This window comes from Nicotiana tomentosiformis, chromosome 7 (assembly GCF_000390325.3).
Source record: "Nicotiana tomentosiformis chromosome 7, ASM39032v3, whole genome shotgun sequence".
NCBI lineage: Eukaryota > Viridiplantae > Streptophyta > Magnoliopsida > Solanales > Solanaceae > Nicotiana > Nicotiana tomentosiformis.
In genome coordinates, this window is record NC_090818.1 from 22,375,827 (window position 1) to 22,399,000 (window position 23,174).

At 40.9% G+C, this 23,174-nt stretch overlaps 3 protein-coding genes and 1 non-coding gene across 4 annotated transcripts; 1 reads left to right on the forward strand and 3 right to left on the reverse strand.

Moving 5' to 3' along the window:
• Nucleotides 1-1,146: 1,146 nt before the first annotated feature.
• Nucleotides 1,147-1,578, reverse strand: LOC117273492 (KNR4/SMI1 homolog). Its single transcript, XM_033652660.2, has one exon. The coding sequence runs from the start codon at nucleotides 1,576-1,578 to the stop codon at nucleotides 1,147-1,149; it is 432 nt and encodes a 143-aa protein (XP_033508551.1).
• Nucleotides 1,579-5,400: 3,822 nt separating this feature from the next.
• Nucleotides 5,401-8,824, reverse strand: LOC104120584 (QWRF motif-containing protein 3). The gene is made up of 6 exons (XM_070181386.1): nucleotides 7,529-8,824; nucleotides 7,318-7,437; nucleotides 7,086-7,202; nucleotides 6,041-6,130; nucleotides 5,833-5,940; nucleotides 5,401-5,685 (listed from the first exon to the last, which is right to left on the reverse strand). Exons 1-6 carry the CDS (start codon nucleotides 8,711-8,713, stop codon nucleotides 5,593-5,595), a joined length of 1,713 nt encoding a protein of 570 aa, XP_070037487.1. The 5' UTR covers nucleotides 8,714-8,824; the 3' UTR covers nucleotides 5,401-5,592.
• Nucleotides 8,825-13,965: 5,141 nt separating this feature from the next.
• Nucleotides 13,966-14,482, forward strand: LOC138895344 (uncharacterized). Its single transcript, XM_070180023.1, has 2 exons — nucleotides 13,966-14,052; nucleotides 14,099-14,482. The coding sequence occupies exons 1-2, from the start codon at nucleotides 13,966-13,968 to the stop codon at nucleotides 14,480-14,482; spliced, it is 471 nt and encodes a 156-aa protein (XP_070036124.1).
• An 8,540-nt stretch (nucleotides 14,483-23,022) lies between these two features.
• On the reverse strand, nucleotides 23,023-23,094 carry TRNAD-GUC (transfer RNA aspartic acid (anticodon GUC)). Its single transcript has one exon. It is a non-coding gene; the product is annotated as a tRNA-Asp (tRNA).
• Between the last annotated feature and the right edge of the window lie 80 nt (nucleotides 23,095-23,174).

Here is a 23,174-nt window from a genome sequence, read left to right on the forward strand (position 1 = left end):
AATAAGCCCACCGGCTACATTACTTCGAGTTCGAAATTACTCACTCGACTAATAAGCCCACGGGCTACATTACTTCGAGTTCGAAATCACTCACTTGACTTTTAAGCCTGCGGGCTACATTACTTCGAGTTCTAATCACTCACTCGACTATTAAGCCTACGGGCAACATTACTTCGAGTTTGAATCACTCACTCGACTACTACGCCTATGGGCTACATTACTTCGAGTTTGAATCATTCACTCGACTACTAAGCCTACATGCCACTTTTATTTCGAGTTCGAGCAAGCACTCACTCGACCATTATGCCTACGGGCAACATTACTTCGAGTTCGAAACATTCATTCGACTACTAAGCCTACGGACTACTTTTATTTCGAGTTCGAGCTAGCACTCACTCGACCACTATGCCTACGGGCTACATTACTTCGAGTTCGAATTATTCACTCGACTACTAAGCCTACGGGCTACTTTCATTTTGAGTTCGAGCAAGCACTCACTCGACCATTATACCTACGGGCTATATTATATCGAGTTCAAATCATTCACTCGACTACTAAGCCTTTATTTCGAATTTGAGCAAGCACTCACTTGACCATTATATCTACATGCTACATTACTTCGAGTTCGAATCATTCACTCGACTACTAAGCCTACAAGCTACTTTTATTTCGAGTTTGAGCAAGCACTCACTCGACCATTACGCCTACGGTCTATATTACATCAAGTTCGAATCATTCACTCGACTACTAAGCCCACGAGCTATTTTTATTTCGAGTTCGAGCAAGCACTCAATCAACTATTACACCTACGGGCTATATTACTTCGAGTTCGAATCACTCACTCAACTAATAATCCTAAGGGCTACATCACTTCAAATTCAAACAATCACTCAACTAGACTACTAAGCCTATGTGCTACCTTATTTCAAGTTTGAGTAAGCACTCACTCGGTTATAAAGGCTATGAAGTCCAAATTCGATCAAATTGCCTAAATCCTTATGAAAACATTCATAAGGAACGAATAAAATCTTCACAAGGCAGGAAACAAAATAGAAGCAAGTTGGTAAAAGAAAAAGATATTTATATATATACAAGATTGTTTACATGATTGATTACAACATAGAAACTAAGGGCTAAGTTTCTTGGTTATCTCTGGGAGCGGTCTCTTCTGCACCAGGCCCCCCAGTTCTCGGACCCGCTCTTACTCCCATCATCATTATCATCATTATCATCATCGTCATCATCGGAAGCCAAGGCTTCATAATCAGCTTTGAGTTCTTTAGCCTTTTTAATCTCTTCAGCGAGATCGAAACCTCGAGCATGGATCTCCTCGAGGGTCTCCCTCTGAGATCGACACTTAGCAAATTCAACGACCCAATGTGCTCGAGTATCGGCGGTCTCGGCTGCCTCTCTTGCTTGGACCTGGGCAGCTTCAGCATTGGCCCGATAGACGGCCACGAGTGCATCCGCATCGGCTTTTTCCTTTTCGGCGTTAGATTCGGCCTTGGAAAGTTCAGAGGCCAAGCGAGCCTCGAGATTCTCTATTCTTCTTGCTTGAACCGAGCTTTTCTCCTTCATACTTTGAAGTTGGTTTTTGGTCACTGATAATTGGGCTCAAGCGGCTTCTTTCTCTGCAGTAAAGTGATCCATACCTTCTTTCCACTTCAAGGATTCCGCTTTTATCACATCTACCTCCTCATTGAGTTTTCTGATCATCTCAATTTTCTGCTGCAACTGTGAGACCGAAAAATTAGCCATCGTTCTGGTATCGAGCCCATAGGCTTTTAAAAGTATCATTACCTGCTCGGACAGATCAGTCTGATCTTGGTGAGCCTTGGCTAACTCAGATCAGAGGTCTTTTAATTCCTCTCTCCTTTGCCCTAAGAGGAGTTTAAGGGAGTTCCTCTTCTCCGTAACCCATTGAATGTCGGCCTTATATTGACGTAGCTCGGTTCGAGACCGAGAACATGCTTCTCGATGAACTGTCACGGCCTGTAAAGAAAGAAGAAACAAAGTTAGAAAAGAAAAGCAAACATAAAGGTAATGCCAACAAAATAATTTAAGGCTTACCTGATTCAAAGCCTGCTGTACTCTGTGAAAAAGATCTGATGCCTCACTTGTACCGGTAGCGTCCTCGACACTGGTAAACAGGTCACAAAAAGGATCCTCTCCATCATGAGGACTGTCTAGTTCAAGGCCCCCCAAAGCTTGGGCTTCCCGAATCGCCCCTGTAGATAAAGTAGGGAAGGTGGGCGAGTCTTCGATTGCTACTGCCCCAAGTGAATCACTTGGAGCATTCTCTTCGGTTCGAAGAGATTCGGGGAGATCCCCTTCAGACATATCCCCTATCCGTTGGCTTCGATGGGAAGCATCTTCAATCTCCAACAACTCGGGGACTCTGCCCGAATCTTTCTCCAATATATCCTTAGTTTGAGGCGGAGCTTTATGAACCACCATCGATCCAGCTGCCTGTGGAACGTCAGTGGTCTTCTTCGTTCGGGCCGCCAGCGCGGACCCATCGTTTTCTTCTTCTTCTTCTTCTTCTTCTTCTTCTTCTTCTTCTTCTTCTTCTTTTTGATCCCTTAGACGCAGAACTGATTTTACGGTCAAAGGAATAGTATTCTTGTTCGACTTACGAGCCGTCCTCTTCTTCGGTTTTGGATCTTCGGGAACGGAGGCTCTTTTCCTCTTATTATCTTTCACCGGCTTTGGGACAGAGGCCGAAGCTTCTTCCTCGATGAACGAGGGCCTAAAAATCGCATCTTTGCACACACCTAGATACGGGAAATTTTATTAAAGTGTATGGAAAGCATCTTGTTCGAACTACCAAAAAATACGAGAAAGGGGCTTACCATGATTTTTGGCCTCCCGTCGGCCCTTTGACAAGTCACGCCATGAGCGCTCGGCCTATGCGGAGGTCCAAACCAGATCCCGTACCCAATTCTTGAGATCGGGAACTGTGCCGGGCATCCAGGAAACCGCTGCATCACAAAAGGGGGATATTGGTGAGAAAAAAAATGAAAGGACAAAATAATAAGAGATAACATCAGAATTATACTTACGCTTCATGTTCCACTCCTCGGGAAAAGACATCTTTTCAGTTGGAATCAGGTCCGAAGTCCTTACTCGAACGAACCTGTCCATCCAGCCTCGATCCATGTCCTCGTCTATGCTCGAGAATAGAGCCTTGGTAGCTCGACGTTGAAGTTTTATTAACTCTCCTCGAAAAAGGCGAGGACGGTACAATCAGATGAGATGATCGAGGGTGAAAGGCATCCCCTCAATTTTGTTCACAAAGTATCAGATCAAAATAACGATCCGCCAAAAAGAAGGATGGATCTGGCCTAGGGTTATTAGGTATTTACGACAAAAATCTATGATAACAGGGTCGAGGGGACCTAACGTGAAAGGGTAAGTGTACACACTTAAAAATCCTCTCACGTGAGTAGTAATATCCTCTTCGGGAGATTGTACTACCACTTCTTTGTTCCCCCAGTTACAATCTTTTTTTATCTGCTCGATATACCCCTTGGTTATCGAATAAATATATCTCAATACGGACTCACACCGGCCAGGAACCGGCGAACCTTTATCGAGTTTGAAATAGGAGGTAAGAACACATGCCGCCGGAACGCACTCCTCACGCTGTGGATCTACCGATATTTGGTCGGTGGCAGATTGGGAAGAAGAAGCTTTTTTTTTTTGGGGGACGGTTTTTGATGTCTTCACCATTTTTGGATTTAAAGAAGGTGACAAAGATTTGGTGGTTTAGAAGAAGAATTTTGCAGAAAAGAGTCACAGATCAGCGAATGAACTCAGAAGAGACTAAAAAGAACTTAAATATTTTTTGAAGATTGAAGACGTAAAAGTGATAAATGGTGGAAAGAAGGGCTATTTATAGATTGAAGTAATGACGGTTCAATATCAGCGGTGGTCGACCACCGTCTGACACGCATTAAATGCCTTGGTAAGCTAAACTGACGGACAGCTATCACGGACGTCATGGTCGGGCTCGATGCAAACGTCAGCGCATATCCAATCGAGCCATTGAGAAATCATATCGTTTCTCACCACATCCTTCCCGAGAAACAATGTGACTATCTGTATACGGTCGAAATAGATTTTGGCCTTCGTACGATTGATCGAGGTCGAAACATAATGGATCGAAGAAAGACTTCATAATATCGAGATGGGTTCCGAAGATGGTATGAACGAGCTTCAGATTTCAGGTATAGGTCAAACACTGAGTTCGAAGTCATTATCGAGCTCGGGTCTAAATCGAACTATGATGAGATGATTTCGAGCTTAAGGGGCAGAGGCCAACCGATACCGAGCCCAAATCATTACTTGATTCCGAGTTCACATCGAGCTCTAGAAGCACTACCGACCAGCACCGAGGACGATCGATCTCGAGCTCACAAACAAGAGCCGTTGCAAACACACTAAGGGAGAGAATCTCAGCGGAAATTAGGAAAAAACTAATTTATCATGGGTTTTCCACTATGTATTTTTAATTATATCTAAAGTAGGATCCTCCACTATAAAGAGGATGGCTACATTTATGTAGAGGGTAGTTCTTTGGCTTACATTGTAAATTCAAGCACCATACACTCCTATATTGAAGAGTTATTCTTTTAAGATTTATAAATTGATTCATCTTGCTTAGTCCTAAAAATCATCTTCTTTCCAATCTTGTTTATTTGGTATCCATATTGGAGATTTCTATTTATCCTTACAATTTGTATTAAGTTATACCACAAATTCTTAGAACTACGTACAAATTAAACTCTATCCGTTTTTTGGGTAAACACAATTAGAAACACGTCTTCAAGGATGTGGATTCTAATGAACCGACTTCATTGAAAAGAATTTATCATATTATGTGTTACATTGAGCTTTTATTTGCATATTGTATTAATTAGTTTTATTATATTTGTTTTTGTAAGTTGAAACTTTGTATGTTTGTAACGAATGTACTTTTCTCTGTGTAAATTTGTGTATCTATTGAGTATTGATTTGTTCTTCTGATAGCCTAACAGGTTATTAGATTGAGCTGCTTCTTTTCATAAGTGAATAGGAGGTCAATTCGTCATTTTTATTTATTTATTGTTTATTGGTCTAATTATAAAGAGTTTGTTTGTCAAAGAAGAAAATATAAAAATATATTTTAAAAAATTCAATAAAATGAAGGTATGTAAATACAAGAATTAAGAATTGAAGATTTTAAAGAAAGTATGTTAGAGCTCAATAAATTGTTAAATTTATGCATTTAGTGTTTGCACGATTGAACTACTTAGCGTACCTAGTAATCCAATGTTTTATATTCATTTTCAAGTGTTTTAAAACTCTTGGCACAAAATAACGTCATTTTGCTACAAGTAACAAAACACAGGGTCTGGGTAGAGGGCCGCCCAAGGGGTAAAAATGCTTATATACATGAATTATTTAAACGTTTGTTGTGCCACTATTTTCACGCTTGTACTAAATTCGGCGTATGTCACTAATATACAATGAAAAAAGTAACATAATAATGCACGTCCAGAAAGGAGAATGCGTTAAAACCTTGAGCATTTGTTTGCTGAGATCAAATGACTAAGCAGATACCATATTCTTCTCTTTTTTGCAGTACTGTTCTTGTTGCAATCTTAATTGCATAATGCTGCATTTTAAACTCCTTTCTTGACTCTGCCAATACAAAACAGACAAGATTTACAAAGAAAACTCAAATGCTAATCTTATCAAATAAAGCATCTGAATAAATTAAGAAATTTTGTGTATTGCAAAAAATGCCCAACTTGTATAATCTATAAAGCAAAGAAAAAAAAATTTAACCTCAAGTGCAGAAATATTTTTGAAAAGCTCCAAGAATTCTTCTAATAGCAACTTCTCTTGTACAGCTACCTCTGCCATTTCCTTGAGTACTTCAGCAATTTTCTCAGCCTGAACAAAAATTTAATTTACAACTCATTTTCTACTGAAACTATCTATACTATTAGAAACAATATAAGCAATGCAAGAATTTACAAAGTCGAAATCTTACTCCTGATGAGAAAGTGGATAATATCTTCTCGATCGATGAAGATACATCTGAGGCATGTTGAAGAGTAATAATAGCCGATTGTGGTTCCACCTGCAGGATTAACCTTGTCAGCTAAATGCTCTGTTTTTGCAACAGTTCAGTCCACTAGTGATATTATCCGCTTTGGGCCTAAGCATGCACGGTTTTAAAACGCGTCACTAGGGTCTAAGGCTTGTTTACTTATATACTCAACATCTCTCACGTGTTTTGGCGATGAGAGATTCGCCTGAGGTGTCATATACACCTCCTTAGGGCGTACGCGGAGTGGTTCTGATACTATATTTAACAACCCAGTTCACTAATGATATTATATGCTTTGGGTGGAGATCGACACGATTCGTCTGAGATGTCACATAGACCTCCTTAGGGTCTTAGCGTACGCGGAGTGGTTCTGATACCATATTTAACAGCCTAGTCCACTAGTGATATTATTCGCTTTGGGCCGAGGCCAACACGACTTTAAAATGCGTCATTAGGATCTAAGGCGTATTTACTTATATAGCCGGTATCTCTCCCGTGTTTTATCGATATGAGATTCGCATGGGGTGCATATTTCATGGTTCCACCTGTAGGATTAATCTTGTCAGCTAAATGCTCTGTTTTTGTAATAGCCCAGTCCACTAGTATATTATCTGCTTTGGGCATAAGCATGCATGGCTGTAAAACGCGTCACTAGAGTCAAAGGTTTGTTTACTTATATACCCAGCATATCTCACGTGCTTTGTTGATGTGAGATTCGACTGGGTGTCACATACACCCCTTAGGGACTCATCGTACGCGGAGTGATTCTGATACCATATTTAACAGCTTTGTCCACTAGTGATATTATTCGCTTTGGGCCGAGGCCAGCACGACTTTAAAATGCGTCATTAGGATCTAATGCGTATTTACTTATATAGCCGGTATCTCTCCTGTGTTTTATCGATATGAGATTCGCATGGGATGCATATTTCATGGTAGAGCAAATAGACCAAGTGAATAAAATGAGTTATTTGAATTGACCTACCGTTGCTCCTTCAATAAGAGGTACCCTACAAACTGCAGACTGTAAACCGTCTATGGATTTTGACACTGATGAAGAGTGTTGCCTTTCCATAGAATCCCATGCTTCTAGTAACTTAATCTGTACAATCATTCATATATGGCCAAAAAATATTACCTAAACACAATTGTAATGGTTTTGGTTTTTGGTAAATCATGTCATTTTACCAAATTAATTAAGGGTAATAAGTTCTTACTTGAGCATGAAGAATAAAACTCAATTTCATGTCCAGTTTTTGCCTCTGTAGCTGCAACTTCTTTTGTACCACAGATTGTCTCAATTTTATTAGACCACCCCAAGCATATACTAAGTTTGCCTGAGAAAACCAAATAACTCCATCAGCTGATTTTATAACTAAGGCCTAGTACTCATCACAACATTTTAAACTAAAAAAAGACTACACAAACCTCAGCCTGTTTACTTATATTTTGATTGACAATATCAGCTTTAGCCTTTACATATCTCCACTGCATCAATCTATTATGAAGCATCCTTAGCTGATGAACGCTCTCGGCCATGCCTGGCCGAAGAGGAGATGCTGCAACAGAAGAAAATTTCTTACCTTTGAACAATTCAAGCCCCATACTAAGAAAATTCCCGACTTTTTTCCCCCTAGAAGGACTCGTCGGAGGTTTCATATTTAACATAAATGTCCCTTTGTTTTCTATCAACATAGGAGGAGAGTTTGGCCTTCCAGGAGACAGAGTCCACTTAGAAGTTTTACTGTTAAGTGAACCAATCCTTTGAATTGGATTCTTGAATTTGAGTCCTAATTTTGGAGAACTGTCTGATGAAACTGGCTTCTGAACACTAGAATCTGCACTCCATCTTCGCGACCATTTTGATGATGAATCTTGCATATACTTTGAAGGAACTTCAATTCCAGCTTTTCTTGAACTCATTGTTGGTGCCATATAAGATGGTGCTAAGTTTCTCCGAATAACAGGAGAATCCAAGCTGTTGTTTGAATCAATGTCACTATATTCAGATTCATGTTCCAAGTCTGATAAAATATCTGATCTAATTCGTGCAGAATTAGATCTTCGTCGAAGGGAGTTCTCATCGACAGAAAGTCTTCCCGGGACAATATGATCACTATAATCTTCTAATAAATTTGAAGACTTTGAAGAAGTTGAAAATCTCCCTGGAAATTTGAGTTTTCCAGTGTACCTCATTGATCCACCAAAAAATGATTTTCTTTTTTCTTTTGTGCTTTCTTTTTCATTCTCAAATCTACTAAACTCCGTGCAACTCTTTTGCTTACTAAGAAACATTGGAGTTTTGCAATTTTTGCGCTCTTCAATGTCTTTTAGCCTCTCATTTCCTAAGTGATTTCCAAAAGTGTCGATTGTTGAACTTGAAGATGGCCAAAGTTTTCCCATTAATCCTGAATTCTCAAGGCTTTTATGCTTTCTAGAATCAGTGGATGATCTTGGTTTTGGCACTATGTTTTGTGGAGACTGATTCTCAGTATCAAGAATTGAGTGATTTGAAGTGTGGGAGAGATATCTTGAACTTATTTTTCTTGAATTTGGCTTTTTTAGCGTCAAAGAATGATCAAAAACCATGTTTTCACAGTCGTTCTCCTTCATAGTAACAACAAAATTAACAAGCAAACAACACAATAGAGTCCAGAGATAAAAGTTTTGGCTTTTGGATTTTAGATTTTTGGTTTGTTACAGAAATGGATGAGACTAAAAACAAACACTTGAAATGTGGCGGCAATATAGATGCTAAGCCGGCATATTTACCGGATTTCTGGTGAATGGATTTATGAATTTACGTAAACAGCCTTATATGGAGAGATTTTGGTAAGAATTAAAAAGGGTAGTTTTGGGTTTTGATGAGTGGAAGTAAGTTTTGAATGTTCTCAAAGGGAGTTGACTTGGATAGAGACGTTAGAAAAACAAAAGACATCAACAAAGATAATGTTGGGTTTGGAGAAATTAGCAACTAATCTTTATCAAAATGGAGTGTCGTTTGAGGATTCTGTTTGTTTAGCTTTGCCGGCATTCCTAGTATTAGCGTTGCTTTGGGATAGAAAGCTGAAGAGGTGCCACTTGGTGCCTCTTTAATTTTGGATTTAATTTATCCTCTGTAAATTTCTTTTTTCCTTTTTTAACTATTCAGTGTTTTTCAAAGGTGACCTGTGTAAAAAATAATTGTAAGCTTCTATTTTTGCAAGAAATAATATTTGTGAGTAGTAATTTTAAAATTTTCTATTCCCAAAATGCCAATAAATAAATCAATAACCCTTTCATAATTTGTGTAAAGTGTTAGTTAGCTTAATATGATTGTGAATTCGTGATTACGTCTCTCCATCAAGGGGCAAGTAAGTCAGTTTGGATTCAGGTATCCTCAGTTTCATTATATTACTACCTCTAAAATGAGGAAAAATGGGTCCTTCTCATAATATTTTAATCTTCCTACAATTTCTCCATATTGGTTGTAACTTGTGTTATGGATAACTTTAGTTACGTAGAGACAAACTTAAATATATCTTCTTCCATACTTCAAAGTTAACCCCCAACCCAAGGAAACATGTACTTGACGCATAAACTTAAAATTGCTGTAAAAATTCATAAATATTAAAATTTGAATTCCGCCTATGTGATCATTATTGATTATTATGATTTGATGTAAATATAATCTGATTGGTATAAGTAAGTACTTTCACCAATTGGGAATCCTCTGTATAAATCAAAATACTCCAATATCCTTCTCCCATTTCTTTTTTTTTTTTTTTTTTTGCTTTTAGAATATGCGAAGTTGCTAAGTTGTAGAAATTAATTGTATAGGGTAAAATATGCTATGACACGTGACCGTCCAAAAAAGGGACACGTGAAACCCAAGACGGGGATGGCCAAAGACCGAAGGCAACTATTTCGAATAACGCTCATAAAGATGTGATAAATACTCTTCGCCCGATAGCATGTAATAGAGAATATTTTATGGCATTAAGAACAATTACCCATTACAGGGAATTTGATATTTATGTTCACCGTTACATCTTCATCAATGTCCCTCATAATTGACATTAAAAAGGGCACGATCCTAGGATTTCCTCATAGCTATAAATAGTGAGCTCAATTGTCATTGTAAAAGACACGAATTTTCTAGCAAACTTACGCTACATTCTATACAAAGATCAATACAATCTTATCTTCTTACTTTTTGATTTCGTTGTTGTTGTACCCGGAAACCCTGTTCCCGAAACTATTGCTTCTACTGTTTCGTCTATATCCTAAGGCTAAGTATTGCATAATTCTTCAATTATTTTATTATTTTAGGCTCAAATTAATTCATTTGTCTAGAAACCACGTATAAATTCAACTGTACCATTTTACGGGTAAACAGTTTGGCACCCACCGTGGGGCCTAGACAGTCATGTAATTAAATTGATCCTTGCCTTTATTTACTAACATGTTTTGATTATTTTGTCTTAGAAAAAATCATAAGAAATGACAGATAACATTGTTAACGACATGCATAACCCCGAGATTCGAGGGGATCAGCCTCATTTCGAGGACTCAATCAGTGACACCCATAATGAGGGGAATGGCGCTACAGCGGTGCATGATAGGCAATATTCTCGAGATGTTCGGGAGACCACTCCCGATGATACTAATGAGGATTGTGTAGTTGACGCGATAAGGGTCTTGTAAGAGTAACAAGCGATCATTCTAGACTACCTCACGTGACAGAATAAGGTTATGACGGAGTTGAAGCAAGTGCCGTCGGGAGCTTCAAATAATGCAAACAAACGAGATCCAGTTCCTCCCGGGGTTCCCACGAATCAAACGACGCATAGGGTCGACAGCAACACCCCCAGGGGTGAAATTGGCTCCGATGGGGTAGGGGGAACGGATCCGGCCTCAACAACGAGAATGATCCTTTCAAGAATAAACTTTTACGGTTTATGAGGGAAGTGAACGCTCGCATGGACCAGATCCCGGGGGCGCCACCAGTGCTGAAAGGTCCGGATTCGAAAAAGTATACTCAATTTCCATACAAGCCAAGTATGACACGAGAGTTAATCTCGAAGCGGTTCAAAATGCCTGAAGTGACAAAGTATGACGGAACTTCAGACCCCCAGGAGCATATTACCACCTACACAACGACGGTAAAGGGAAATGATTTAGCTCCTCACAAAATTGAATCTGTATTGCTAAAGAAATTTGGAGAAACCCTCACGAGGGGAGCCTTGACGTAGTATTCGCTGTTACCTGAGCATTGCATAGACTCCTTTGAAATGCTCACGGATTCTTTCATCAAGGTTCATGCCGGAGCTATAAAAGTACATGCCCAAAAGGCTGACATATTCAGGATTGCGCATAGAGAATCTGAGCTACTACGAGAGTTCATTACCCGATTCCAGAAGGAGAGAGTGTTGCTCACGGTTGTCCCAGATGAATGGGCGGCTGAAGTATTCACCAAGGGATTGAATCCGAGGAGTTCAGACGCTTCCCGAAAATTGAAAGAAAGCTTACTCGAGTTTCAAGTAACAACCTGGGCGGATGTCCACAACCGGTACGAATCAAAACTAAGGATCGAAGATGATTAGGTTGGTTTTCCATCATCGACCAAAGGACGAGAAAAGAGGAGAGAAAATAAAAGGATGATTATGACGCGGAAAGGCGGACTTCGAGGGCCCGGTTTTTGCCCTACCAACGGACCGAAGGCCGCAACAGGGGTTTCCGGATAGTGTTATAAGTAGGGATTTTAACCTATTATTTGCTCTCTTTTACTTGTGTTTTAGGCCAAAAATGCTTCAAGGTATTCCCGAAAACTAATAAAATATTCTTGCTTGCAGGGATTGTTCAAAATGAGCCAAAGGAATCAAAATCAACTCACAAAGGAGTCAAAAGTTTAACAAAACCAAGGCTGGGCAAAGAGGTCTAAAGCGCGGACCGCACAAATAATGTGCGGCCGTGATCAAAATTATGTGGTCCGCAAGAGGGAGATCCAGAGAGTGTAATTTTGGGCCAAGTGATGAGCGCGAACCCGCACCAGAAATGTGCGGCCGCATAAGTCCTTGTGCGGACGCAATTGAAATTACGCGGTCCGCGATGACTGAGATTCAGAGAGCTGACAATTTGAGCAAAAGAGAGAAGTGCGGACCGCACCAGAATTGTGCGGCCGCAGAAGTCCCTTGTGCGGCCGCGATCGAAATTATGCGATCCGCAAGATGAAGAATCAGAGAGTTGATTTCACTCAAGAACGCGGACCACATCACTTTTATGCGGCCGCATAATCTGGAGCGCGGCCGCTCTTAGAATTATGCGGTCCACGAAAGTTTAGCTCAACCCAGATCCAAAAGAGAAGAACGCGTCCCGCATCAGAATTATGCGGCCGCGAAAGCAAGAGTGCGGCCGCACTCAGAATTACGCGGCCGCACAACCTACAGAGGGGTATTTTTGTCAGATATTTTTAGCTTAGTATAAATAAAACTTTTTATCATTTTTAGGGTATGTCAGGTTATGTTATGTTTTGTATAAGCACATGTGACGGCTGGTTTTACTGTTTTCAGAATTTTTTTGTACTAGATTCACTTCTTAATATTAGATTTTCATTCCATAAATTAATATTATAGATTTTATCTTCATTTCATCTTTAATTTCTGTTATTTTCATAAGTAGCTAAACCCATAGTTAGGGTTGTGACCCAACCCTAGTGTGGGTATTTCATTTTAGGGCTTGAATGTGAATGAGTTAGTGATATTTAGCCTAGTTCTTGCTAGAACTCAAGAATTAATGGTTGTAAATATTGATTTATGCATTTATGACTTAGTCTATACTTAAGAAAGAGGGACTAAGTCTATAAAAACTAGGCTTAACAAGGAATTGGGGTGAACTCAAAAAATTGATAGCCCCAATTAAAGGGTTAAACCTAGAGATAGTAATACCCAACTTGAGCTAATATCACTTGATTTGCATGAATACCCATTTGGACTTGAAAAGGCCAAATTGGGCAAAATCACTCAAACTACCGAGAGGTATAGAGTGAGTACCCTGGTGTGATAGCTATATTATAATCCCAACTAATCAAGCTTGCCCTAGATTTTTCTACCCGTTAGATATCCACCTAGGTAGAAGTCACTACCCTAGTCTCTTTAAACATTTGAAAAACAACAACAAAAACATTGTTCTTAGTTTCAATTATTGCAATCTTTAGAGTAAAGTTAGAAGTAGAAAAACCAATCAAGTTTATGGAAGTGCAATTAAAGCCAAAACTTGCTATTAACTTAGATATACACCTAATCCCATATTCTAACTCCCTGTGGATTCGATCCCGACCTTTGTTGGGATTATTATTGCGTCGACCGCCTCGCCACTCAATTGTGGTGTGGGTTTGGCACAGATCACAACGGGCATGTTTGCTGTTGACAGGAGGTTTGATCGCGGTCGGAACAATCGATCACTAAAGGATAACGAAGTGTCAGGATCGCGGGATCCTTCTTACCCCAAGTTATCGGAATACAACTTCAACGCCAGTCTAATGGAGTTGGTGTCGGCCATGAGAAACATCAAAGAAGCACGATTCTCGAAACCGTTGAGATCTGATCCCAGCCAGAGGGATCCCAACTTGTGGTGTGAATACCACGGGACGAATGACCACCGGACGGGGGACTGTCGACAACTCCGGGAAGAAGTGACAACATTATTGAAGAATGGTCACCTCAGAGAAGTGACCGAGCTAAGAACAATTATAGTCGTAACCGAGACAATGCAGAACCCTCGAAAGCAGGAGAAGATCCCCCCGTCAAACAATCAACATGATCTATATAAGGAACGAGATTAACGGGGTCACCTTTTCAGTAGCAAAGAAGATGAAAGTATCAATAATGCATAGCAAAAGGCTTCGGGAAGACGATATCACTTTTATGGAGGAGGACGCAGACGGATTGCTGCTACCACACAACGATGCACTGGTAAGTTATTTAAATATGCTAGATTTTAAGATTAAACGTGTTCTAGTGGATCCAGGAAGTTCAACTATTGTCATACAATGGAGAGTATTGGAGTAAGCTAAACTCACCGGAAGCATTATTCTGGCCACAAAACTCCTCATCGGATTCAACCTCAAGTGTGACAACCCGGGGAGAAATTTTATTACTCACGAACGCTGAAGGAGTAATGAAAACAACTCTTTTTGAAGCAGTAGATGGTGATATGGGACACAACATCATTCTGGGAAGGCCATGGTTGCACGAGATGAAAGTTGTACCATTAACATATCACCAATTGCTGAAGTTTCCAACGTCCGAAGTAATTAAGCAGATAAGGGGTGATCAACCGGCGACAAGGGAGATGAATACAATTTTGGTCTCCAGTAGCAAAGGAAAGAAACACATGGCATAGCAATTACAGGGACCAACACCTACTCCCAAACTAGATGACGTTAGCCCGGGGGCAGAGGCGTCGGAATATTATCAGGTGCCGAGATACTTTCAAGTTCCAGAAGAGACCGATGCAACGAAGTCCACAGCTGAAGAGCTGGAGCAAGGTGGCATTGTTCGAAGAATTCCTAGAAATGAAATTCTACTTGGGGATAGGAATACACCCAGAACTTAAGTCCGACTTTATTAAATTCCTTAAATCTAACGCCGATTGTTTTGCATGGTGGCATAAGGATATGACAGGCATCCCGATAGAGGTAGTCGTACACAACTTAAGCTTAGATCCCAGCATACCTCCGATAAGACAAAAGAAACGCTTGATTGCCGAAACGAGGAATAAATTCGTCAAAGAAGAGGTAACCCGCTTATTTAATATCAGTTCAATCCGAGAGGTAAGATATCCAGACTAGCTAGCCAATGTAGTAGTAGTTCCTAATAAGAACAATAGGTTTCACATATATAGATTATAGAGATCTTAACAAGGCGTGCCAGAAAGACTCATTCCCATTGCCAAACATCGATCAAATGATTGATGCCACGGTCGGGCACAAGTTAATGAGTTTCCTCGATGCTTATTCCAGGTACAACCAAATTAAGATGAACCCGGAGGATTAGGAAAAAACTTCGTTTATAACAAATTTCGATATATATATTGCTATAATGTGATGCCCTTCAGGTTGAAAAATGCCGGAGCCACTTACCAACGACTCGTGAACAAGATGTTTGAAAATAAAATAGGAAAAACTATGAAAGTTTATATAGACGATATGCTCGTTAAGTCTTTAAATGCAAGTTATCATCTTAAACATATGAAACTTAATCCCGAGAAATGCGCGTTCGGGGTCAGCTCTGGTAAGTTTCTAGGATTTCTGGTATCACAAAGGGGAATTGAGGTAAACCTCGATAAGATCAAGGCCATAGAAGACATATCGGACCAACTATCAAACGTGAAGGAAGTCCAAAGGCTTACGGGGAGATTGACAGCTTTGAGCAGGTTCATTTCCGAGCCATCAAAAAAGTGTCATCGTTTCTTCGCACTGCTCAAAAAGAAAAATAATTTCGAATGAACCCCGGAGTGCCAGCAGGCTTTGAGAGATTTAAAAAAAATACTTGTTAAGCCCTCCATTACTTTCAAAACCAAAATAAGGTGAAACGTTGTTGGTTTATCTCGCGGTCACAGAAGTTGCGGTAAGTGCGGTTTTAGTCCAAGAGAACGAAGGTACGTAATCTCCCATTTATTATGTTAGTAAAATTTTAACGGGAGCAGAAACTTGTTACCCACATTTGGATAAGCTGGCCTTAGCTCTCGTAGTCGCCGCTCAGAAGCTGAGGTCCTACTTCCAATGCCACCTGATAGCTGTGGTGACTACTTTCCCTTTGCGCAACATCCTTTATAAACTCGAGCTCTCAGATAGATTGGCCAAATGGGCCATCAAAAAGAGTGAATTCGACATAGAATATAAACCAAGGACTATAATTAAGTCGCAAGTCTTGGCTGACTTCGTGGCCGATTTCAGTCCAGGATTATTGCCTCTGCAACCAAGGAAGCAATAATGGTATCGGAATCGACATCAGGGGTTTGGACCTTATTTACAGACGGAGCTTCGAACGTAAAAGGGTACGGGCTCGGTATAGTCTTAATCACGCCTTCGGGGGAGACCCTAAGGCAAGCCATCAGGACGGTCCATTTAACTAACAACGAAGCAGAGTATGAAGCTTTGATTGTAGGGCTCGAATTGGCCCGAGGACTTGACTCCAAGGTCATCGAAATCAAATACGATTCACAGCTGGTGGTAAATCAGGTCTACGGGATCTTCGAGAGCAAAGAAGAGCGCATGCAACAATACATGGTAAAGGTTTAGGCTCTGTTGGCGCGATTCCGGGAGTGGTCAATTACTCATATCCCAAGGGAAGATAACACAGAAGCAGACACATCCTAGGATCATCGACGGAAATAAAGGGATCGGAGTCCAGGACGGTAGTACAACTGATGAACTCAGTCCTGGATACAGATGGTTACTATGAGGTAAATTCGACTAATCTAGTTTGGGACTGGAGGAATGAAATCATCGATTATCTCGAACACGGGAAGCTACCTGAAGACCCCAAACTATCCCGGGCGCTGTGCGCCAAAGCAGCAGGATATAGCTTCAAGACATGCCAATTGTATAGAAAATCTTTTCAAGGCCTGCTGGACCGATGCTTAGGGGCATCCGAAGCAAACTATGTTATGAGAGACGTTCACGAAGGGATATGCGGCAACCACTCGGGCGCAGATTCCTTAGTGCTAAAGTTGGTAAGGGCAAAATATTATTGGCCCCGCATAGAACAAGATACCAAAGATTTCGTACGAAAATGTTATAAGTGTCAACGCTACGCACCACTGGTGCATCAACTGGCAGAACCCTTACATTCGGTTCTGTCCCCGTGGTCGTTCATGAAATGGGGGATGGACATCGTCAGACCACTACCACCGGCTCCCGAAAAGGTAAGATTTCTTTTAATTTTGACTGACTATTTTTCTAAGTGGGTGGAAGCAGGTCCTTATCAGAAGATCGGAGAACGCGAAATGGTGGATTTCTTGTGGTTGCAGGTGCGGAATACCAAAAGAGATAGCATGCGACAATGGGCCATAATTTATCGGCGCAAAAATTACAAAGTTTCTCCAAGATTTAAAAATAAAGAGGATCACATCTTCACCCTATCATCCGAGAGCAAACGGTTAAGCGGAGTCGACGAACAAAGTGATTATTTAAAATCTCAAGAAAAGGTTGGAAGCAGCTAAGGATAATTGGCCCGAGGAATTACCCGGAGTTCTATGGGCATACCGAACAACGACCAAGTCAAGCACATGGGAAACCCCTTTTTCCCTCGTGTACGGTGCAGAAGCTTTAATCTCGGTGGAAGTATGGGAAGTACCCACCTTGAGATATTTCCAGCCAGATGAAGAATCGAATAACAAAGCAATATTAGTCAACTTGGAACTGCTTGATGAACGTAGGGACTTGGTGCATGTAAGAATGGTAGCTCAAAAGCAGAGAATAGAGCGGTATTATAATCGAAGAGCCAACCTCCGTTATTTCAAAGTAGGAGACTTGGTCCTAAGAAAAGTAACTCAAAACACCTAGGATCTCAACGCGGGGAAGCTAGGTCCAACGTGGGAAGGCCCATACCAGGTTTCAGCTATCACCGGGAAAGGTTCATACGAGTTGAAAAACCAAAATGGAGAAAAGTTGCCCAGCAATTGTAACATGGCACACCTCAAAAGATATTATTGCTGATGAACATTATCCTATCAGAAAGTATGTGCTGCACTCTTTTTCCCTTCGTTCAGTTTTTGTCCCAATTGGGTTTTTCTGGAAAGGTTTTTAATGAGGTAGTAACAGAAAGGATACTACGAAAACAATAACAATAAGACCTTTAATAGCAAGGAATACAAGCAAAGATCCACTCGGGGATGGTTAAATAATTTTTTGCTCTATAGAAAATTCCCATCGGGAAGTTAAGTTTGCTATTGAGCAAAGGTTACCTGATCGTTCACGAGTAAAACCACTAAAGGATTGTTAGATAGTCCTTCGCTCGATAGCATAAATTCCTAAGGGGAAGTAAAGTGTGTTACCAAGTTAAGGATTATCTAGCAATGCATTAGTAGAATCTTCGAAGATACAAGACTTCCAGTATTCCAATTCACACTCTTCGCATTCAAACACTGGGGGGGAATTATATGGGGATATGGCAACAATGACTGCCACGTCGATAGGAAAATAAAAATCGGAAATATAATTGCATCATCAGGACCGGGGACTGAGTGGCCAGCCTTGTAGAAATAAGTTGTACAAGTTAGTCAAAAGTAATGGCAATTTCTTTTCAGCATAGCAAAAGCTTATGTAGTTTTTGAAAATAGAAGGAATAAAATGAAATCCTTTTGTTTTTATCTTGTTTCTTGTCTGAATGATGAATTAACTTTGTCATTTGAAAGATAAACAAGTACTTCAAATGCTAGTGCCGTAATGAACAAGAGACGTCCTCTTCAAGAGCACCGTAAATATAAGAGGACCCTCTCTTATAAAAAACCTCACATTAAAGGGTTTGTTCCGGAAGAATTTATGCTCGGAATCAAAACGCCTTCGGGGAAAAGATACACCCGAACCCGTATACGAAAGGACGCAAAAGTAAATTTGCACAAATACTTATCAAATCCCTCTTGAAAAAGGGCTGATGCCCAGAGACAAAAATGCTTTCGGGGAGAATACACCCAAGGCTTCACATAATAAGACACAAAACAGAAAGGCTTACACAAAATTCTTAAGCAAAAGGAAGAAAATATTCAAGCGAAATGAAGACTCAAACAATAGTTGAGCAAAAGATATTTTTATTTACAAAAATACATTAAAACAGCACATGTACAAGAATTGGCAAAAGAAAAGAAAGCTAAACTGCAGTATCTCCGGAACCAGGAGGAAGAGAAGTGTCCGCGTCCCCGGGAGAAGTAGACGAACCCACCGATGGCTCAACGTTTTCACATGTTTGGCCTTCCGCATCATCATCCTCCGATTCTTCTTCAGTTCCCGAGGACTCGGAATCAGAACTAGAACCAGAAAGACCAGGTGCATCAGACCTCGCTGGGAGTCCACTTTTAGCAACTAACTCAAGCTCACATGCCTTAGCAATTTTGGCATCAAAATCAACGACACCAGTTTTGGCCTCTTCCAAGGTTTTTCTCCTCATGCTGTATATAGCGTAAGTTTTCTGAACAACGAGGGAAGTTGCTCGGCGCTTAAGTTGTTCTTTGAGTTGGGTTACTTCGGTAGAAAAGTTTTCTCTGGCGGACCTAGCAGATTTGAGGCTAATATCAAGGTCACGTACAGTTGAACTAAAAAGCCTATTATGCTCGATAGTTTTCCTGTACTTCTCTTCCAGCTGGGCGTATTTCGCCCCCGTAGCAGCAAGCTCTTCACTTTTGGAGTTCAAGGCTGCCTTTAAGTTGATCACTCTTTCAGGCAGCCTCACGTTCGGTTGAAGCAAGAACGGGCGTTATGAACTTCAACCCATTTGGCCATGGCTTCATGAAATCTAACCCTCAGCGGGCCAATTTATTGGCTAAGGGTTACCACTTCTTGCTCGCTTTGCCGCAAACGAGCCTCCAATACAACAGCTTCAGCAGCTTTGGCTTCCAGTTCCGAAAGGTGAGCGACATGTTGCTCCTACTCTTCCAAAAGCTGATCCAGTGCGGAGGTAATCTCTTCCTTTTCACGAATCAACCTTTGAAGGCCCTCAAAAGCAAGAAAGTTGGCCTACAAAGTAAGAAGGGTAAAATTCAGGATATGTTCATACCCAAAAATATAAGGAGAAATAAAGGAAGAAAGGAACGTACCGCTGCGGCGTTGTGCATGGCGTTGTTCAACAAATACTCTCCCGAGAGTGCCTGAATCTTTTCCCAATCTTTCTCTGAAGCCAAAGGCTTCAGATAATTAGAAAGCTCCACCGGCCGGGATAACAAGTTGCATCCGGTAGAGACCGAAAGAGTAACATTCCTCCTCCTTTGCGGATCATCATAAGGGGCATCATAATTTTGCCCCAAATTACCATGAATTGGGGATTGTGGAAGAGGAACACCTTCTTCATGGTCAGGTGCGGCCGGTGGAGATGATGTAGCAATTGCTGGTGGAAGAGTGGATGAAGATGGAAGTGATGTAGTAGTTGCTGGTGTTGGTGAAGATAAAGATGAAGCTGATGGAGTTGAATATTGAGAAGTAGCTGCATCAAATGCAGTGCTGGTTGTTGGATGCTCGCCAACCAAAGACGGCAGTGATCCGGTACTCAGCCCCGCAGTACCGGGTACAACAATTGGGGCCCGAAAATAAGAGTTGACATTATCTACCAAATTAAATTCTCCCTAAAGTGTCGAGGCATCGTCCTCAGTTGGTGTAACTATCTCAACAGGTCGAGTATTCTATTGAAATGATGATGATCGTCATCTCTACGTAGAGAAGCTCCCTCATCACTAGCTTCTTCATCATCGTCGATCGTCACGGTATCTATGACCGGCCCGAAAGGAAGGCCAGTCACCATCACTACCGGAGATGACTCGGGGATATCAGTCCTCGCCCTCTTATTCTTTTCCCTAGCTACGGATGAGCGTCTTCTCTTTGGTTGTTTGTCTTCCGGTCGGGGACTTCGTAAAGAAACATTTGCTCCCGAAGCAGGCTCGGAGACACCTGTTCGAGTAAGCGCCTCCTGAAGTAGCCTCGCTACATCAACATGATCAGTCAAGACATCCTCCTTGGGAACAACAACAGAGCCCGCGGGTAGACCTAATTTCATAGATAGGTTAGAAGGGATCAATCAAGTTCTTCACATGAAAAATTGAAATAAGGTGAGTTTGAATTACCATGATTCTTGGCCTTCTACACGTATTTAGGGGCCAGTTCTTTCCACAAGAGAGTCTCGGGCATCGTAACGTCCAAGATCTTTTGTACCCACCGATCCAAACCTTCAACCACCAGTGGGATCCATCGAGTTGTTGAACCAAGCGAAGGATAGAGGATCAATACGGCTATAGAAAATTATTTAGTAAAAGAAAATACTAAACAAAGAGCTTACGAGTGCGGTTCCAAGTAGCCGAAAAGGATGGAGCCGTTGCTGGAATGATGTCGTTGGTGGCAGCTGCAACGAACCGTTCCATCCACCCACGGTCGTTGTCATCATCCATGTTAGACAACAAAGCATGGTGGTCACGTTTGCAGAGGTTTATCATTCCCCCGCAGAAGATTTTGGGAGAATAGAGATTCATCATATGAGCTAAGGTTAGCTCCTCTCCAGTCTCCTGGCACAAACGTCGAAGGCAAGCAACCATCCTCCACACAGAAGGACTTACTTGTGCCAAACACACTTGGTAGAAGAGGCAAAACTCCGCAATCACAGAGTCAAGCTCTCTCTGCTCAAAGAGAACGCACCCAAAGTAAAGGGATACGTGTAAAAATATGTAAAACCCTCCTTGGGTAGGGTGACTCACTCCGATAGATCAGGAGCAATAATATCCAAGTCATGGCAGCGGTAGTCTTCCTTCATAGCAGGAATGCTAGAAGGACGTATGGAAGAAAGGTACCTACTGACGGCCCATGTACGAGAGTTAGTAGTAGAAAATTTTTCTTCGAAGTCTTTTGTGGTATTAAGACTTCTAGGGATGATGGAGCCCACTGTTGGAGGAGCAGAGTCCTCGGCCTTGTTCTTGCTCTTTGAAAAACTGGTACGCTTTGAGGAAGAAGCCATTGTATGGAAGAGGGAACAGGTTTTTTGTTTGAAGAGAATTAGAGAAAAGATGAAAAGCAAGATGCAAGTTAGATAAGGGAAGCTTGAAAAATTATGAAGTATAAGGGAGAAAGTTGATACGTATAAGTAAATATTTTGGCGGCTAAATTCATGGCCATGATTACATCGATAATTGGCAAAAGTTATGCTGAGTCATGGGATAACGCGTGTTCGGGGCATTAACTGCGGAGAGACATGCGTCTAATCAACCATTAGAAGCCTTCAGAGGGAATTATAGTAATTTTCGCCAAAAGAGTATTTCTACCAACTTCCCTGTAACACAAAGTTATGTCACCGGAAAGTAGGAGGACTATATGTATAGGGTAAAATATGCTAGGATACGTGGCCGTCCAAAAAAGGGACACGTGAAACCCAAGACGGGGGCATGGCCAAAGACCGAAGGCAACTGTTTCAAATAATGCTCATAAAGGTGTGATAAATGCTCTTCGCCTGATAATATTTAATAGAGAATATTCCATGGCATTAAGAGTAATTACCCGTTACAGGAAATTTGGCATTTATGTTCACCGTTATATCTTCATCAATGTCCCTCATAATTGACATTAAAGAAGAGCACGATCATATGACTTCCTTCATAGCTATAAATAGTGAGCTCAATTATCATTGTAAAGGATACGGATTTTCTGGCAAACTTACGCTACATTCTATACAAAGCTCAATACAATCTTATCTTCTTACTTTTTGATTTCGTTGTTGTTGTGTCCGGAAACCCTGTTCCCGGAACTGTTGCTTCTGTTATTTCGTCTATATCCTAAGGTTAAGTATTGCATAATTCTTCAATTATTTTATTATTTCAGGATCAAATTAATTCATTTGTCTAGAAATCACGTATAAATTCAATTGTATCGTTTTACAAGTAAACAGTAATAATTTTAGTCTCTTTATTACGGTTAGTCTCTTTATTACGGGTAGTTTAGCGTATTATACTTCGACTAATATTTCATATTTCTGGTCCCTCCTCTAGTAGGCGTTTGGCAAAATTTCTCCTCCTTTTGGTCAAAAGTAAAAGGAAAACGAGTCATGAGCTATGTGCAAGACACTTTGAGGGGCAATTCTAAAATTGGTTCATTTGAAACGTAGAAGTAGGAGCTACAAATACAAATAAACATATAAGCCTGTACTCTCCCGTTTACATACAGAAGAAATATAAAAGAGAATTAAAACAAAAGACGCCGTTGCCGGGGATCGAACCCGGGTCACCCGCGTGACAGGCGGGAATACTCACCACTATACTACAACGACCTTGTTGATTTATTACTGTTGCTTATAAAAAATAAATGCTCTCTTATTTTGCTCCTCTTCACGGCGATCTCCAGATATTA

Coding starts and splice junctions, on each gene's coding strand:
- LOC117273492 (XM_033652660.2), bottom strand. CDS start 1,578: ATGAAGGAGAAAAGCTCGGTTCAAGCAAGAAGAATAGAGAATCTCGAG.
- LOC104120584 (XM_070181386.1), bottom strand. CDS start 8,713: ATGAAGGAGAACGACTGTGAAAACATGGTTTTTGATCATTCTTTGACG. Junction 7,438..7,528: donor ATATAAGTAAACAGGCTGAG/GTTTGTGTAGTC, acceptor TGGTTTTCTCAG/GCAAACTTAGTATATGCTTG. Junction 5,941..6,040: donor TATCCACTTTCTCATCAGGA/GTAAGATTTCGA, acceptor ATTTTTGTTCAG/GCTGAGAAAATTGCTGAAGT.
- LOC138895344 (XM_070180023.1), top strand. CDS start 13,966: ATGCATAGCAAAAGGCTTCGGGAAGACGATATCACTTTTATGGAGGAG. Junction 14,053..14,098: donor TACCACACAACGATGCACTG/GTAAGTTATTTA, acceptor AACGTGTTCTAG/TGGATCCAGGAAGTTCAACT.